Below are 18,764 nucleotides of genomic sequence, written 5' to 3'. Positions count from 1 at the left end.
ACCATTCTTTCAGGCAATATCTCCTGCTTAGTCTTCATGCCTTCATGGGAAGAGGAGGAAAGCCATTCCATAACAAACCAGTGTCTTGCTTTTGAGGTAAAGAGAGAATACTCTATTAAGCCAATCTCCTTCTTTTGTGGTGAGGAAAGAGGGTGCTATTCCTTCCCACCACATCTCCTACCAGGTGTCTAATCTTCTGTGGGAAAAGGAGAGAAACACTATTCCATCAAACTCCAGATTCTTCCCTTCTAAGATAATGAAGAAAGGCAATTACACCAAGTCTCCGGCCTAGACTCCTGACTTAAGGAAAGGGAATAATAACATTTTTTCAGCTCCAAGTACTTGCACCCTTGACTGAACTACCTAGGGCCCTGAGAAGACAACCTTGAAGCCAAACAATGAAAGTTTATCTCAAACAATTAACAAACTCTTCTGCCATAGTGATTCTGAATCCTATTCCCATTCCCTATTGCCTGCATCCTCATTCTCATTCTCCTCAATCCTCCACCCCAAATGTCACACTCTAAAGCTACCTAAACCTTCCAATGTACTCTCCGAAATGTCTGCTTCATAAGTAACCAACTGGCTTCGTTTCAAATCTTTTCCTTTCCAATTCCTCTCTACTGACTCTCATTGAGATCTGACTCCTTCCTGAAGACACAGTCTCCATGGCCACCCTTTCCAGTAATGGCTACATTTTTATTCATTATCATAAAGTCACTAATTGAGATAGGGAAATTGGAATACTCTGCTCCCTCATGCCACTTCTGAGTTCTTCCTCTACCACTATCACTCAGTAATTTCTTCTCCTTTAAGGTTCATTCCATCCATATCTACTGACCCAATCAAAATTCTGGTAGCTGTTGTCTACAGACCTCCAGGATACTTCCCTTCCTCAACATGTTCAGTTCTGCTGTCCTTATAATAGGGAACTTCAACATACACAATGATACTTCCTCAAACACCCCAACATTAAACTTCTCAATTTACTCATTTCACATAAACAAGGATATTATCATTTTCTCAAACACCCAGGCTTACAACATCCTCAACTTCTCACTGTCTCTCACCTTCTATATCTAATCAACAATTGAGTCTTGGCATTTGTACCTTTGTAATATCTCTTATATATGTGCAATTCTAGCCTCTGATAATGCTACCACCCAGGTACAGGCCAGTGATAAGTGATAAATGTAAGAAGATCACCTCTTGCCTGTACTACTGCAGTAGCCTACTGGTTAGTCCTCCTGCCTTACATCTCTCTCCCCACTACAGTCAATCTTCCACTCATCCCTCAAAGTGATCTTCCTAAAGGACATATATGACAATGTCACCCCAACCCCAATTCAAATACAAAATCCTCCATTTACCTTTTAAAGTCCTTTATAACCTTTACCCCCCACAACTTTCCAATCTTCTCATGCCTATATCCCCCATATACTCTGGGACCCAGTGAAACGGGCCTCCTTGCTGTTCTCAAACAGGACCCTACATCTCTCACCTCCAGACATATTCTCTGGCTATTCCACATACCTCCTCCTCTCTCCCTCCTGGCTTCCCTGGCTTCCTTCAATTCCCCGCTAAAACCCCACCTTCTACAACAAACCTTTCCTGATCCCCCTTAATTCTTTTGGTTATTTCCCATTTAGCCTGTATATAATTCATTTCCACATAGTCATTTGTAAATTAGCTCCTCCATCAAATCGTGAGCTACTCTTGGGTAGGAACTGTCTTTTGCCTTTTTTTTTTTAACTCCAACACTTAGCACAGTAGTTTCCACAGAAGAGCAGTTTAATTTTGTTTACTGACTAATTAACTGTGGGTATCCCCAAGGCTCTACCCTTCTAGAAGGAGAAGCTTCTAGATTACTTCATTTATTGACTGCATCAGCTCCTATGCATTCCACTTTCATCTCTATGCAGATGATTCTCAGACCTATTTATCTAATCAGAAACTTTATCCAGGCCTCCATCCTACTGCTTATTAGACACCTAAAACTGGACATCCTGTCTTAAATTCAGTATGTCCAAAAAATGAATTCATTCTCTTTTCCAAAAATCCTCTACTCTTTCTATTGTTGTTGTTGAGCAACTTCAATCATGTCTAAATCTTTGTAACCCCATGTGGGGCTTTCTCTTAGCAAAGATACTGGAGTAGCTTGCCATTTCCTTCTCTAGTTTACTTTACAGATGAAGAACTGAGCCAAACATGGTTAAGTGATTTGTCTCGGGTCACATAGCCTAGTAAGTGTCTAAGGACAGGTTTGAGCTCAGGAAATTGAGTCTTCCTGACTTCTGGCCTAGCACTCTACTGACTATACCACTTAGCTGTACCCATTCTTATTTCCTTATTACTACCTAGGGAACCACTATCATCCCAGTTACTCAGGTTTAAAACTTAGCTGTTCCTTGACCTATCTATCTCTGTCTCTCTCTGACTCTATCTTTCTGTCTTTGTCCCTCTCTGCCTCTCTCCTTGGATTATTATATAATGGCCTTCTGGTTGGTCTCCCTGCCTGAAGTCTCTCTCTACAATGGACCAACCTTCATTCTACAAAAGATCAACAAAGTGATGTTCTTAAAGTACAAGTTTAACCATGTCATCCCATTTAATAAAGGTAAGGATTAAATACCAAATCCTCAGTTTGACTTTTAAAGCTGCTCATAATGAATTCCCTTCCTACCTTTCCACTATTCAAGGAAAAGCATTCACATTTGTTCAATTGGAAAGAACTATGTGAAGATAAATTCTATTGGGAGGAAAGAAACAATTATTTATCTCAGAATCTAATGCCTTCAAAGCATAAGGAAAGTTAAATAAGACAGAGAAACTTAGATATTCTGTCTTGTTTTTATCTTGGGAGTAGTTACACGTGCATGTATGTATGTGCATGCGCATATATAATCTGCTTAAATTTTATATTTACATTTTATGATTTTCTCTGGGTTACTAGTTTTGTGTACATATGTGTGTATATATGTGTGTGTGATTGTGTATGTATACACACATATGTATGTGTATATATGTATACATATAAAATATCAGAGAAAGAATTTGAATAAGCCAGAAATTAACTCCCTGAGAAAAAATTATGGAGGCAGATGGATTTACAAATGAATGCTTTCACACAATCAAAGAATAATTAATTCCAGTATCACTTAAGGAATCTTTCCAAACTCTTTCAATGACAAGATATATGATTTTTATACCTAAATTTGGGGGAGAAAAACTAAAGAAAGAAAACTACTGACCTATATCTCTAATGAATATTCATTCAGAAATTTTAAATATATTAAAAAAATTCTACAGCAATATATTTGAAACATTGTACATAATGATCAGGTTAGATATATATACCAGGAATGCAGGGATGGTTAATTCTAAGGAAGATCAAAATATAATAAACCATATGAATAATATAAATAATAAAAACATATTATTGTATCAATCATTACAAACTACTTTTGACAAAACCCAAAACCTATGTTAAAATACTAGAAAGCATAAGAACAAATTGACTTTTCCTAAATATAGCAAAATTTGTAAGACTAAGAACCATTCCACAATAGAAAAAAATATATTAAAAGATAAGAACAGGTAATTCCTAAGAGAAGAATTCCAAGCTATCTACAACCATATAAAAAAACAAACAAACTACAAATCATGACAATTAGAGAAAAGCAAATTAGACACACACACATATACTTGTACAGTTTGTGTAGCATTACAATCAATATAGGGAAATAAGAAGAATGGAGGGAATGGAAATTAAAAAGGAGGATTATACTGGAAAGGAAAGAGCATCAAACAAAATAAATTTCTTGATTTTCAAGAAGAGATTAAAAGGTGAAAACAAAAAAATAAAATAAGTAGAATGAAAGGGTATGCCAATAAACTGGGGAATAAATAAACAAATTATTTTACATGAATTTAAATAAATGTTATTGTACCATTAAAAATTACGAATAAGACAATTTCAGAGAATACTGGAGAGTATAAACTGATGCAAAGTGAAACTAAGTAGAACCAGGAGAACAATTTTTTAAAAGGACAGCAATATTGTAAACAAAAACAAATTTGAAGGACTTAAGAATTCTGACAAAGGCAATTACTAGTCATATTGCCAGATAATCCTATCATGAAGCATGTTACATTCCTCCTGACAAAAAGATAAATGGATTAAAAGTACAAAAAAGTGCACTAGGAATACGAAGAAAGGCAATTGCAAAGTCCTTGCTCTCAAAGAACTCTCAATCTAATGAAGGGAGAAAACATACAAACAACTATGTACAAACAAGTTATATATGGGATAAATGGGAAATATTCAACAGAAAGAAGGTATTAGAATTGAGGGATTCTACTGAACATAGACATGGTATACAATCATTTTGCTTTATCATCATGTTTCTTTTTTTTTTTTTTGGCTAGGCAATGGGGTTAAGTGACTTGCCCAGAGTCACACAGCTAGTTAAGTGTTATGTGTCTGAGGCCGGACATGAACTAAGGTCCTCCTGAATCCAGGGCCAGTGCTCTATCCACTGTGCCACCTAGCTGCCCCTTATCATCATGTTTCTTACAAGAATTTTGTTTTGCTTTTCCTTTCTCTCAGTCTTTAGTATGCCTTGCCCCCACCTCTGCTCAGGTTGAAGATGTGTGAAGTGCACAGCATCAGTGCTTCCATTATCACTGGAGCACTGAGTAAAAGGAAAGGACTAATGAGAAAGGATACTGGAAAGGTAGTAAAGGGGGAAGCTGTGAAGACAGTAGTAATCTTGTATCTGATCCTAGAAGTAATAAGGATCCCCTGGAGTTTGCTGAGTAGGGAAGTGACATAGTCAGACCAGAAAGGAAAACTGGAAAGGAAAAAATTGCTTTAGCAGTTGAGGACTGAATGTAAAAAAGATAACTGAGGCAGAAAGAACCAGAAGACTACCGCAGTAGTCCAGGTGTGAGGTGATGAGGACAAGCATGACAGCCACGTCAGTGGAGAAAAGGGATGTAAGTCTGAGAAGGTGTGAAGGTAGAATTGAGAAAACTTGGCATGAGATTAGCTATATGAGGTGAATTCTAGTGAAAAGTTGAGGATTATACCGAGGTGGGAAACATGGGTGAACTAAAGGTTGAGATCAAAGGTTAAGGGAAAGCACCCATATGTCCAAACACACAACAGCATTTTTTCTCATAGCAAGGAACTGAAAACTAACAGCATACCTAGGAACTGAGGAATGAAAAGAAATTATGGCATATTAACAGTCAATCAACAAGTACATAAGAGGCTACCAAATTCCTGGCAGTGTGTAAAGCACTAGGGATACAAAGAAAGACAATTGCAAGCAAAAGTCCTTGCTGTCAAAAAACTCTCAATCTAATGGGATAAGAAAACATACAAACAACTATGTACAAACAAGTTATATATGGGATAAATGGGAAATAATCAACAGAGACAAGGCATAAGAACTGAGGGATTCAGAAAGACTTCTTGTAGAAGGTAGGATTTTAGCTGGGACTTGAAGGAGGCCAGGAGGCAGAGATGAGGAAGGACAGCATTCCAGGCATGAGTGACAGACAGTAAAAAATGCATGGAGTCAGGAGATGTAGTGTCTTGTACAAAGAAGAGCAAGGAGGCCAATGTCATTAGAAAATTTTGAGTGGACAAAGCAAAGGTATGAAGACTTGAAAGTGGAAGATAACTAAATTATGAAGGACTCTTAAGGAGGATTTCATTTTTGAAAATGTAATATAATGTTACTCTGCTAAAAGAAATGATGAAAAGAACAGATTCAGAGAAACTCGGGAAGACTGCATCATGAACTGACAGAAAGTGAAGTCAGCAGAATCAAGAGGTCAATTTATACAATAACTACAACAATATAACGAAAAATAATTTTAAAGACTTAAGAATGCAATGCAATGACCAAGCATGAGTATAGACGCTACTCATCTCTGCAAAACTGATGAGAGACCCAGGTCCAAAATGATATATAACGTTTTCTGAGATGTCTGTGTGTGGAATTCTTTTGTTGGAATGTGTATATGTGTTACAAAGCTGTTTTTCAATTTTGTTTTAAAAGGAAGGGAGAACCCACATGTACAAAAATATTTATAGCAGGTCTTAATGTGGTGGCAAAGAATTGAAAACTGAGGGGATGCCCATCAATTGGGGAATGGAGGAAAGTTGCGGTATATGAATGTAATGAAATACTATTGTGCTATAAGAAATGATGAGCAAGTTGACTTCAGAAAAACCTGGAAAGACTTGTATGTACTGATGCTGAGTGAAGTGAGCAGAACCAGGAGAACGTTGTAATAGCCACGTTGTGTGATGACTAACTTTGATAGACTAAACTCTTCTCAGCAATGCAAGGATCTAAGACATCTCCAAAAGTCTCATGATAGAAAATGCTACCCACATCCAGAGAAAGAACTATGGAGTTTGAATGCAGATCAAAGCATACTATTTGTTTTTTTTTTCCCTTCTGTTTTGTTTTGTTTCTTCTTTCTTGTGGTTCCTCCTATTGGTTCTAATTCTTCTCTACAACATGACTAATGTGAAAATATGTTTAACAGGAATGTATATGTAGAGCCTATATTAAATTGAGCATCTTCTTAGGGAGGAGGTGAGGAGGGAGGGGGAGAAAATTTAAAACTCAAAAGCTTATGGAAGTGATTTTTGAAAACTAAAAATAAATTTTAAAAAAAGGAAGGAAGAAAACAAGGGAAGGTAAAAGAAGCTTAGTAAGACTGATACCCCCCCAAAAAAAAAAAAAAACAAAAGAGATTCACTGAAGAATTTTTTTCTTTTAGAAAAATCACAGAAGAGAAAAAAAGAAAATTCAGATGGACATACACAAAAGCAGAATTATCTTAGAAAGAAATATGTCTACTACATTACTGACTTTCTTTTAAAAAGCAGTAGCAATAAAGATTAATGATTTCATATACACTCTCTATTTCTATTCTTAGAACATGGAAAATTTATGCTTATAGATTTTTTTTAAATTCGAAATAATAAAAAATAAAAATTTTTAAAAACAAAATTAACTGAAACTAGGATCATGTAATATGTATATAATTTATAATTAAATACGCATATTTTGTGAATGCTCAACAAGTTTTTACTAAAGAGGTACAGAATCAAAACAGAATGGAGAACAAAAAACTAGAGTCATAGAAACTACCTATTCCTTCTTCTCCCAAACCAAAGATATTTAAAGTTTTACCTGAAACATAAACAGAAAGAAAATTCTGAAATGTAAAAACACTGATCTCAGCTGAGAGATAAACAGCTTGTAGTTCAAGCATCAGACCTTCAAACCATTACATCAAATATCAAAGATTATATCACTCTTTGATTACTTTTGAGTAATTTCACTACTACTCTATCATATCCCTTAAAAAAGAAAAAACAAAAAACCTCAAAGTAGTCACAGGATCGAGAGCTAAAATATACTTTGAATATCCTACAATACAACCATATCATTTGCAGATGAAGAAACTAAAGAATTCTGTAAGACCACAAAATTATTGGCAATTAACAGAACTAGCAAGCTAGGCTCACTTGCTTCCTCTCACTCTTATCTTGATTTTGCCCTTGAATTTATTTACTATTGTAAAAAAGTGCTACAAATTTTATTAGACTAAATAGTCCAGTACAGCAAAAGAGAGTGGCAGAATGGATATGAAAATAACGTCTGTTATGTACGAGAAACACATCTAAAAAGCAAAGACAGTGCAAAAAAAAAAGCAAAGAAAGACAGCTGGACAAAATACATTCATCAGGTGAATCCAAGGAAGTAGAAATTTTAATCATAGTGTCAACTAAAGAAAAACTAAAAATTCACAATATCAAAAATTTAGGAAATTTAATTATGCTTAAGGGAATGACAGACAACAAGTCAATAGTAAATTTTTTTTTGAAGCAATTGGGATTAAGTGACTTGCCCAGGGTCACACAACTAGTAAGTGTCAAGTGTTTGGTCTGAGGCTAGATTTGAACTCAGGTCCTTCTGACTCTAGGGCCAGTGCTCTATCCATTGCACAACCTAGCTGCCCCAAGTCAATAGTAATTTTAAGCATATATGCACTAGATGTAATAGCATTTGAATTTGTAGAAGACATAGGTTGTTCAGACAATAATAGTAAGATATTTTAATATATTGCCCTGAACTAGATGAGTCTTAACAAGGCAAAAAATGGAAAATATAAAACTGAACAGATTGTTGGAGCTAATTTAGAGCTAAATGATTTGTGGGATCTTCTGAAAGGGGCTAGTAGAGAATATATATATATATTTTTTTCAGCATCATGCATAGCAGGGAACAAGGACAAAAATACACTCAGGATTCCTTAACTTTCAATTTTAAAAAAATTAGGTAAAAGAAGAGAAACTTTATATTTGATAAAAGACAGAGCGATCATACCATATTTTAATTAAAAAAAAAAGATACCGTTTTTCTATTTTTATTTGGTCTCTGGTATTTTGATACAATTAAAATTCAACAAACTGAATCAATTATCAATAAATGATTGGTAACTGCAAAAGTGCTTATTTACTTTAATTGGCATACTTACTAGGATATACCCATGTGTTATTGCTGTAAAAGTCTGCTTATGTACTACATCTTCACTAAAATAAATTTATTCATTTACCCATTTATTCACTCATTCAATAACAAGCTGAGTGAGTTCTAGGTAAAAGATATCAAGCAACATTTATTGGTATTGATGAAAATAAAGAACTCTTTAATCTTTGTAATTGTACAAAATATATCTTACCTTGAAATCTTATTAACAAAAGGCTTCAATTCCCCAGGCTCATAGGCACGGGCAAAAGCCCAACAAACATAACATGCAGCATCTCTCACATTGGAACCCACACTGCAGGCTCCTCGTTTTTCATCATATGTCAGTGCTTTCAATATCACAGGGACAACTAGGGAAGAGAAGGGGGGAAAACATTATACAATCCAACCTGAGCAAAATTAAACATATAAAAATATATACATGCTTATATATGTATGTATACATATTAACTTTAAAATGCATATAAAGAGGTATAGATGTCATAAATACATACATACACATAAATACATAATTCCTATTTGTCTCCCTAATGTTCAACATAGTTTTACACATTGTAAGCACTTGTAAATGCTTTTTAATACATTCTATCATAAATAGTAACTTCAATGAAAAGTTAGGAATTAATAAAGATGGTGAAAAATATATGGGAAAGTATGACTTAGTAAAAAGTAATGGGAGTGGCCAGAGAAAAAAGGACTATATAAAAGTCTAATGCATTTGACATCATGAGCACTTTCTTTAAGAAATGAATTGACAGACACTGAACAAAGCAAACACCAAAAAAAATCATGAAATACAATCAAGTAAATTATATTTTAACAGATGAAGAAAAATTGTGATTGAAGCCAAATATCAGTATTAAAAAACAATAATTTTTTTAAATGTGGTAAACAATTAAAATTCAATCATAAAATAATTTTTGAAAGTAATTAGTGATGAAAAACTGGAAATCAACATCAGAAACTGCTAATAACAACTACAATAATTCTCTACAGAAGTTCAGCAGATGTAAATCTATTGCCACAGCAAGGCCAAAGGAGCACAAAAAGTACCTTAGTAAGGAAACATGACTTTCTTGCCAAGTAGAGACAGACAGCAGCCAAACCAGTTTAGAACATAAACCCCATCCCAACTCAGCAACAGGTAAGCTACCAGACCCCTACAGTAACCAGTTGCCAGAATCTGAGGCCCCGGCACACAAAGCCAGTGACCAGGACCATGGACTCCAGCACAAGAAGCTTGCGATTGGCCCCCTGTGAGAAAAGAAATGAGAGGTATGCAAGAGACAGTCAACAGCTTGGAAAATGATGGACAAAAACTGACTGTAGAAAACAATTCCTTAAAAAATACATTTGGCCAAATGGAAAAAAAGTACACTGAAGAAAACAACTCCTTAAAAAGTAGAATTGGCCAAATGGAAAAGGAAGTACAAAAGCTAACTGAAAAAAACAATTCCTTAAAATTAGAATTGGGCAAGTAGAAGCCGATGACTCCGTGAGCCACCAAGAATCAGTCAAAGAGAAACAAAAGAATGAAAAAAATAGAAGAAAACATAAAATACGTCACTGGGAAAACAACTCACCTGGAAAATAGATCCAGGAGAGATAATTTAAGAATTACTACTTTAAATAAAAGCCACCATCAAAAAAAGAGTCTGGACAGCATCTCTCAAGAAATCATCAATTTACTTATTCAGTGCCATACCAATCAAACTACCAAAAAATATTTAGCATTATAGCTAGAAAAAACAATAATAAAATTCATCTGGAAGAACAAAAGGTACAGTATATCAATGGAACTAATGAAAAGAAATGCCAGGGAAGGTGGCCTACCTGTACTAGATGTTAAATTGTATTATAAAGCAACAATCATCACAACTGCTTGGTAGTGGCTAAGAAATAAGAGTGGTGAATCAGTGGAATAGGTTAGGTATACAAGACACAGAAGTCAATGACTATAGTAATCTACTGTTTGAGAAACCTAAAGACCCCAGCTTCTGGGATAAGAACTCACTATTTAACAAACACTGCTGGGAAAACTGTAAAATAGTAGGGCAGAAACTAGGCATAAACCAACACCCTCCATCCTTTACCAAGATATAATCAAAATGGGTACATGATTTAGACATAAAGGCTGATACTATAAGCAAACTAGGAAAGTAAGGAATAGTTTACTTATCAGATCTATGGAGAAGGGAAGAATGCACGGCCAAACAAGAAATACAGAGCATTATGAAATGTAAAATGGATGACTTTGATTAAGTTAAATTGAAAAACTTTTGCACAGACAAAGCCAATGTAACCAAGATTAAAAGGGAAGCAGAAAGCTGGGAAACAACTTTTTACAACCAGTGCCTCATTTCTAAAATATATAGAGAACTGAGTCCCATTTATAAGACTACAAGTCATTCCCCAATTGATAAACTGTCAAAGGATATGAACAGGCAATTTTCAGAGGAAGAAATTAAAGCTGTCTTTAGTCATAAAAAAAATGCTCTAATTCACTATTGATTAGAGAAATGCAAATAAAAACATCTCTGAGGTACCACATCACACCTATCAGACTGGCTATCATGACAAAACAGGAAAATGATAAATGTTGGAGAAGATGTGAGAAAATTGGAACACTAATGCATTGCTGGTGGAGTTGTAAACTGATCCAACCATTCTGAAGAGCAGTTTGGAACAATGCCCAAAGGGCTATGAAATTGTGCATACCCTTTGACCCAGCAATACCACTTCTAGGTCTACATCCCAAAAAGATCACAAAAATGGGAAAAGCACTTACATATAGAAAAATATTTATAGCAGCTCTTTTTGTGGTGGCAAAATAATTGGAAATTTGAGGAGATGCTCATCAACTGGGGAATGACTGAACAAGTTGTAGTATACAAATGCAATGGGATACTATTGTGCTATGAGAAATGATGAGCAGGCAGACTTCAGAAAAACCTGGGAAGACTGTGAACTGAGCAGAACCAGCAGAACACCATATACAGTAACAGCCACACTGTGCCATGACTGACTTTGATAGACTTAGATCTTCTCAGCAATGCTAGGATCTAAGAAAACTTCAAAAGATACAAGATGGAAAACGCTATCCACATCCAGAGAAAGAACTTAGGAGTCTGAATGCAGATGGAAGCATACTATTTGCTCTCCTTTTCTTTTGTTGTTTTGTTTTGTTTCTTCTTTCTCATGGCTTTTCCCATTAGTTCTAATTGTTCTTTACATCATGACTAATGTGCAAATGTTTAATATGAATGTATAAGTAGAGCCTATATCAGATTGCATAACATATCGGGGAGGGGACAGAAGATGGAGAGGGAGAAAATTTAAAACTCAAAATCTAATGGAAATGAATGTTGAAAACTAAAACTAAAATTTATTTTAAAAAAGAGATCAAGGGGAGATAATTTAAGAATTATTAGACTACCTAAAAGCCATAATGAAAAAAAGAGCCTAGACATGAGAGTTTAAGTAATTATAAAGATCCTCATGCCTTAGAAGCAGAAGGTAAAATAGAAGATGAAAATCCACAGATAATCTACTGAAAGAGAAACATACGTGAAAACTACCAGAACTATCATAATCAAATACTAGCACTTCCAGGTTAAGGAGAAAATACTTGCACACATTTAGAATGAAAAAAAATGTTAAATGCTATGAAGCCAAAACCAGAATAACACAATATTTATCAACTACCACTACAAAGGAGCAGAGAACCTAAACTGACCATAGTAATCTAGATTAGATCCAAGTTTTGGGGGCAAGAACTCACTATCTGACAAAAACTGCTTGAGGAAAATGGAAAGCGGTCTGGTAGAAATATCTCACACTGCATATCCAAATAAGGTCAATATAGGTACGTGACAGATGTGAAGAATGATATCATAAGCAAATTAGGAGAGCATGGAAAAAATTGCCTGTCTATTGATAAGGGGAAGAGTTTATGACCAAACAAGGGATAGAGAAGAGGATGGGAGATAAAATGGATAATTTTCATTATAAGAAATTTTAAAAGTTTTGCACAAACAAAACCAATGCAGCCAAAATTAGAAGAAAAGCAGAAAACTGGGATGAAGGTGGGGGGAATTTACAGCAAGTTTATTGGATAAAGGCATCACTTCTCAAATATATACAAAACTGAGCAAAATTTATAAATAATAAGACCTATTCCCCATAATAAATTCCCCACTGATAAATGGTGAAAATGGTAAACAGGAAGTTTTCTGAGGAAAAAGTTACCAATAATTGTATGAAAAAATATTCCAAATCATTAATAATAGAGAAATGCAAATAAAAGCAATGGTGAGGTACCACCTTACACCTATCAGATTGGTTAATATGACAGAAAAAAAAATGATAAAGGCTGAAGGGGATGTGAAAAAATAGGTACACTAATGCACTGTTGGTGGAGCCAACCAATCTGGAGAATAATTTGGAATTATACCCAAAGGGACATAAAACTGTGCACACCCTTTAACCCAGCAAGTATGCTAATCAGTCTGTATCCCAAACAAAACAAGGAAAAAGAAAAAGAACCCACATGTACAAAAATACTTATATCAGCTCTTTTTTTGGTGGCAGTAAGTTGAAAATTGAGGAAATGCCCATCAATTGGGGAATGGCTGAACAAATTGATACGTGAATGTGACAGAATATTGTTTTGCTATAAGAAATAATGAAGAGGATAGTTTTCAAGAAAGCTCATATGAACTGATGCAAAGTAAAGTGAACAGAACCAGGAGATTACTGTACACAGTAACAGCAAATGGTAATGATAATCAATTATAAAAGACTCAGCGTAAGCGAAACTGAGAAAGATAGATCCTCCCCGGCCCCCTGTGTAACTGTCTCATGACCTAATGGTGTAACTGCCCCATGACCTGACATAAAGATATAGATGGGAGTTACCACGCATGGCCAGGGCCATGAAGACGAAACATTAAGTAACAAACCAAGCTATGTTACCTGGGAAAGCAAATTATCTCAAGGAACATTTTTCTTGAGAAAGGTGTGTACTGTCCAAGGAATTGATCACTCCTTGGAGATTTACACAACAAACAGGTATTTGGGGCTCTGATCAAGCCCCAACTTTTGTTAAAGATGTGTGCGCGCCTGGACATGAGTGCTCACCAAGGAGACGTACACAAAACAAAATGCTAAGATTGTCTTTCCCTGGTTTACATAATTATAAAAAGGGTCACTGGAAAGGGAGATTTTGGAGTACTTTGATGCAGAGATAGGGATGCCAACTCTCTGCTGGGGTAGGACGCTCCCCGCTGCCTCCCTGACCAGACCCACTGGATCATCTTCAGTCTCCCCAGTTCCATGGGTATTTGAGCTCACCTGGTCAGTGAGTGTGTATCCCTTTCTTTTCTTATTCCTACTTTCCTTTATGTTGATTATTACTTATTGCATTGAATGTTATTCTTACCTTTATTATTTGTGTGGTTTTTAATCATTATTAATCATTTTAAATAAATGTGATAATTTGTTAAGTTTATACTGAGGATGTGTCATTATATCTTGAGATCCGAACCTAAATTGAATATGCAGTACATAATCTTTTGATTACACTCAGCTACCCTAATCAATGCAATAATCCAAGACAATTTCAAAAGACTTACAATGAAAAATGCTATCCTCATTCAGAGAAAGAACTGATAAAGCATTTGGGGAGGGCAGGGGAGAGCTGCAAGGCAATAGGGATTAAGTGACTTGCCCAGGTTACACAGCTAGTGAGTATCATGTGTCTAAGGCCAAGTTTGAACTCAGGTCCTCCTGACTCCAGGGCCAGTGCTCTATCCACTGTGCAACCTAGCTGCCCAAGTAGATTTTTTTATTTTTATAATTTTTCTTGCTTTTTTTATATGAAACTGTTTTGCATGAAATAAAAAAAAACACTCAATTCAGCATCAAAGGAAGTACGTTCACAGAATCACAGAATCTCAGTCTTCAAAGGAACAACAGCCATCTAATTCAATCCACTGATAAAAGGAATCCCCAATATAACATACATGACAAATGGCTATCCAGTTTCTGCTTGAAGCCTTCCAAGATGGACGAATCTATCAACTTTTAAAGCAGGCCATTGACTATTAGATACCTCTACTTCGTAGGAAGTTTCTCCAGAGAAAAAAATTAAATTTGTTGTTGTTGCTCAGTCATTTTAGTCATGTCCAATTCTTCATGATCCCACTAGGGGTTTTCTTGGCAAAGATACTAAAGAAGTTTGCCATTTTCTTCTCCGGCACTCTATACCCCACACCATTTAGCTTCCCCTCTAAAAAACTAAATTTGCTCTTTTTAACTTCCACCAATTGCTCCTGAATTTACCCTCAGAGAACAAAGAACAAATCCTCCACAAACTAGCCTTTCAAATATTTGAATTGAAAACACTTATTATGCCTACTACCATTTGGGTGACCAGAGCCTAATTCTTTTCTTCTCTAAACTTGAAAAAACCACTAAATTTCTTCAACAAATTCTAATATTACATAGAATGAAATTCTCTCACTGTGCTGGTTACCCTCCAATGGACACTCTTCAACTTATCAATACACATCTTATTTATGTAGGATATTTAGTAAGAATTAAAAATAATTCAGCAAGATCTCATATGCTTACTATTAATTTAAAAGACTGCATATATTATCTTTTGATACTCCTCTTACCTCCTATATTTGTATTCCAAAGTTTCTATACAACTCTGATCTCTTCATCAAGAAAGCTTGGAGAATGTCTCTATTTAATTAAAGGTCCATTTTTACCTCTGCCCAATTATACTCAGTTTACTGAGTAAGGCAAGCCTATATCCTTTTCTTTTGGAGTATCATGTTCCAAGTTCTCCTTTCCTTCAGAATAGTGGCTGCTGAATCATGTGTGATTCTGAGTAACATACCTGAATTCTTTCTTCCTGGCTGGTTATAGTATTTTTTCTTTGACCTGGATGCTCTACATTTTGGCTATAATGTTCCTGGAAGGTTTCATCTAAGATCTGGACAGTTTTCTTTTAAGATATGTTGCTTGGGCAAGGTTCTGTACCTCCTGAACTAAGCTGTTAGTTCTCTTTCCAATTCTTTGTTCCATTGCTCTCATTTCCAATTTTTTCCTCTAGTATTCTAATTTCATTTGTAAAAATATTTTAAGGGGCAGCTAGGTGGTGCAGTGGATAGAGCACTGGCCTGAAGTCAGGAGGACCTGAGTTCAAATCCAGCCTCAGACCAAACACTTGACATTTTACTAGCTATGTGACCCTGGGAAAGTCATTTAACCCCAATTGCCTAAATAACAAAAACAAAAACAAAAATAAATAAAAATAAAAATATTTTAAATCTTTTTTTTAGAAAATTTGCTTCATCTCTTCTAGGAACTCCAGATGAAACTGGATACAAGCTATGTTTTTCTTTGAGGCTTTTGCTTGTAGATTTTTTTAGTCATTCCCTTCACCTAGATTTGTGTCTTTAGTTTCGTTGTTGCCAGAAGAGCTCTTTATGGTGGAATTCTCTTTATTGTTGTTGTTATTGTTCATTCTTCTAGCCTACTTTTTGATGTTAGACTTGACATTAGGGCCTAGTTCTGTCCATTTCTTGAAGGAAAAATTGGACTAGTCCTGATGCTTTTTTCTATATGTTGTTTTGTTCCACAATCTCAAGGACAATTGCACAAGCCATGGATATGAAAACTTTTAGGGCTCCCAAAGTGGTCTGATCAAGGGCAAAGTCTGATTGCTGTCTCCCTGGTCTGAGCTCTGCAAGTTCCTGACTCAGATTTGGTCTGAACAATAATATACTACTGCTGTAATCATGCAACTTGAGAATGTCAATCCAGGAGACATAAAATCACAGAATCTGAGAGTTGGAAAGGACAACAAGCAACCATTTATTTCAATCAGTTGGCATACTGGAATAGAGTGCGACCATAGCACTGGGAAGATCTAAAATCAAATTCTTCTTCAGAAACCTACTAGCAAAGTGATCTTGGGCAACTTGTTTAAACTCTGAGTCTCAGTTTCTTCATCTGTAAAATGAAGGTATTAGAGATGACAGCCTCTAAGATTCCCTGGTAGCTCCAAATCTCTGAGTGCACTCAAAAAAAAAAAACCTCCAATACAATACAGCCAACATGTGGTCATCCAGACTCTGCTTGAAGATCTCCAATGAAGTGTTCTAGCCACTTCCGACTGTAGAAACATTTCATTTTTATTAGCTTTGGTAGGAATTGTTTTTCTCCTAAAATCAATGATGTATTTGCCTCTTTGGAACTTTCACCCTCTTGAGTCAAACAAAACAATCTAATCTCACTATCACATTATTTATCACAATCAAATATTTTAAGATAACTAACACTTGGCTTCACACCCTCCCTCCAAGTTTTTTTTTTCCTGATTAAGAATTCACCAACTCATTCCATAACAAATGAATTTAAAATATAAATATCATTTATCATCTTGGTTGCCCTCCTCTGTATGCTCTCTAACTTATAAATATCCTCCCTGAAATGTGGTATCAACTTTAAAATAATACTTCAAATAATATATGAGCAGGGCAAAGTACAGATATTGTCACCTTGAACCTATGGAAATTATGACTATCAAGGAAGCACAAGATCGGATTAGGTTTTTTGGATGCCATATCATACTGTCCACTTGTACTGAGCTTACAGTCCACTAAAACTCCCAGATCTTTTACTGTCTCTAAAGTTAATTTTTTGAACCGAAAAATAAGATTTTACATTTATTCTAATGAATTTCATCTTATTAAATTCAGGAAAATAGCCTAGCCACCAAAATCACATGCCATCTATGTCTTTAGTCTAGTCACTGATAAAAATATCAAAATTCACAGAGCCAAAATTATAGATCCCTGGAGAATTAAACTAAAAAATGACTACTCTGGTTACAGAACTAGTTCTAAACTAATCTAACTGCACTATTGCCAAACTAACATCCCTCCACTTTGTCTATCAAAATAGCATGGAATATTTCATCAAATGCTCTGCTGAAAACGAATTATATTTACAACATTCCTTTTATCTACATACTAGTCTAGTAATCCTGTCCAAAAAAAAGCATACTCAATTTGTCCTACAGTTTTGCATGGCTTTATTTTTTAATTAAAGGTACTTAATTATAAGCAGAAATTTTAAAATATTTTGTGTGTTACTGGTGGTCATTGCCTTCCTAATTAATACACAATGGTCAGGTAACTGTAAAACTAGCTAATTAAACAATTTTTGTGAAGAAAATATTTTTTAAAATCACTGTCTTTTTAAATTTACCAAATTGCAACAAGAATTTATTTATTATGCACATGCATTGCGCTGAAACAGAGGGAAAAGGCAAATTCATCTTAAAGAACAAAATAAACCACCGCTTTAAAATGTATAATGTGTACTTTTAAAAAAAGGAAAGGATTTTCTAAAAATGAAGCCAAAAGAATACCAGATATAGTCAAGAAATCTGAATCCTAGTTCCAGCTTTTCTACCAATTAACAGTATATGCCTTCATCCAAATTATACTGTGGTTAATTTCCTGATGTAAGAGATGCTTAAGCAAGATGATATCCAAGATCTCTTTCTAGGAGAAACAATTATAGTATACTCTTCTATGGCTGAATTGCTAGAAATGTGAAACAAAGCTTTATGAAACAAGATGATATAATACATAGAAATTTAATAATAATAAAATGAATTAAGCACAAGTTTTTAAAATTATACCTTTTAAGCTAGTTTTTTGGTTTTTACTTAACTAGGTGTTTGTTGCAAAGATTTTTTTTTCTTTTCTAATAAGGGCAATGGAGAAGGAAACAGGGAAGTTTTAAAAAATAAAAATTATTAAATTACATCTGCGTTGACATCCGTCATGAGTTTATTCAAAGATTGCTTTCATTTTTGACTGCTAAAATATTAAAATATTGCTAAATACCCTACACAATATTATAATTTATAAGTAGTTTTTCTTTGAATGTAAAAAAGTAAGCACAAGCTTAAGTTGCATTGTGTTCATTTGGGGGTTTTTTGCATATAATACTAAGACCATTTAATTGAGCTATGAGCCCTTATAAGACACTTAAAGAAAGCACTAGGCTCAAAATGAGACTCAAATTAGTAATTTGTTCATCATTAATGGATAGTAACACACACACACACACACACACACACACACACGGGAATTA

General features: G+C 34.9%; 1 protein-coding gene across 4 annotated transcripts in view; it reads right to left on the bottom strand.

Moving 5' to 3' along the window:
* TBCD (tubulin folding cofactor D) overlaps positions 1 to 18,764 on the bottom strand; it is a 502,517-nt gene that overhangs the window by 291,245 nt on the left and 192,508 nt on the right. For all 4 annotated transcript variants that reach the window (XM_078155768.1, XM_078155769.1, XM_020987528.2 and 1 more), the window contains exon 15: positions 8,776 to 8,932. In XM_078155768.1, the coding sequence (XP_078011894.1) occupies positions 8,776 to 8,932 (157 nt within the window). The remainder of the gene's footprint in view (positions 1 to 8,775; positions 8,933 to 18,764) is intronic.

Source organism: Phascolarctos cinereus, unplaced genomic scaffold (assembly GCF_003287225.1).
Source record: "Phascolarctos cinereus isolate Bilbo 61053 unplaced genomic scaffold, phaCin_HiC Scaffold_5;HRSCAF=322, whole genome shotgun sequence".
Classification (NCBI taxonomy): domain Eukaryota; kingdom Metazoa; phylum Chordata; class Mammalia; order Diprotodontia; family Phascolarctidae; genus Phascolarctos; species Phascolarctos cinereus.
Note: the sequence above shows the minus strand (reverse complement) of the source record. Positions and strands in the feature narration are given on the sequence as shown.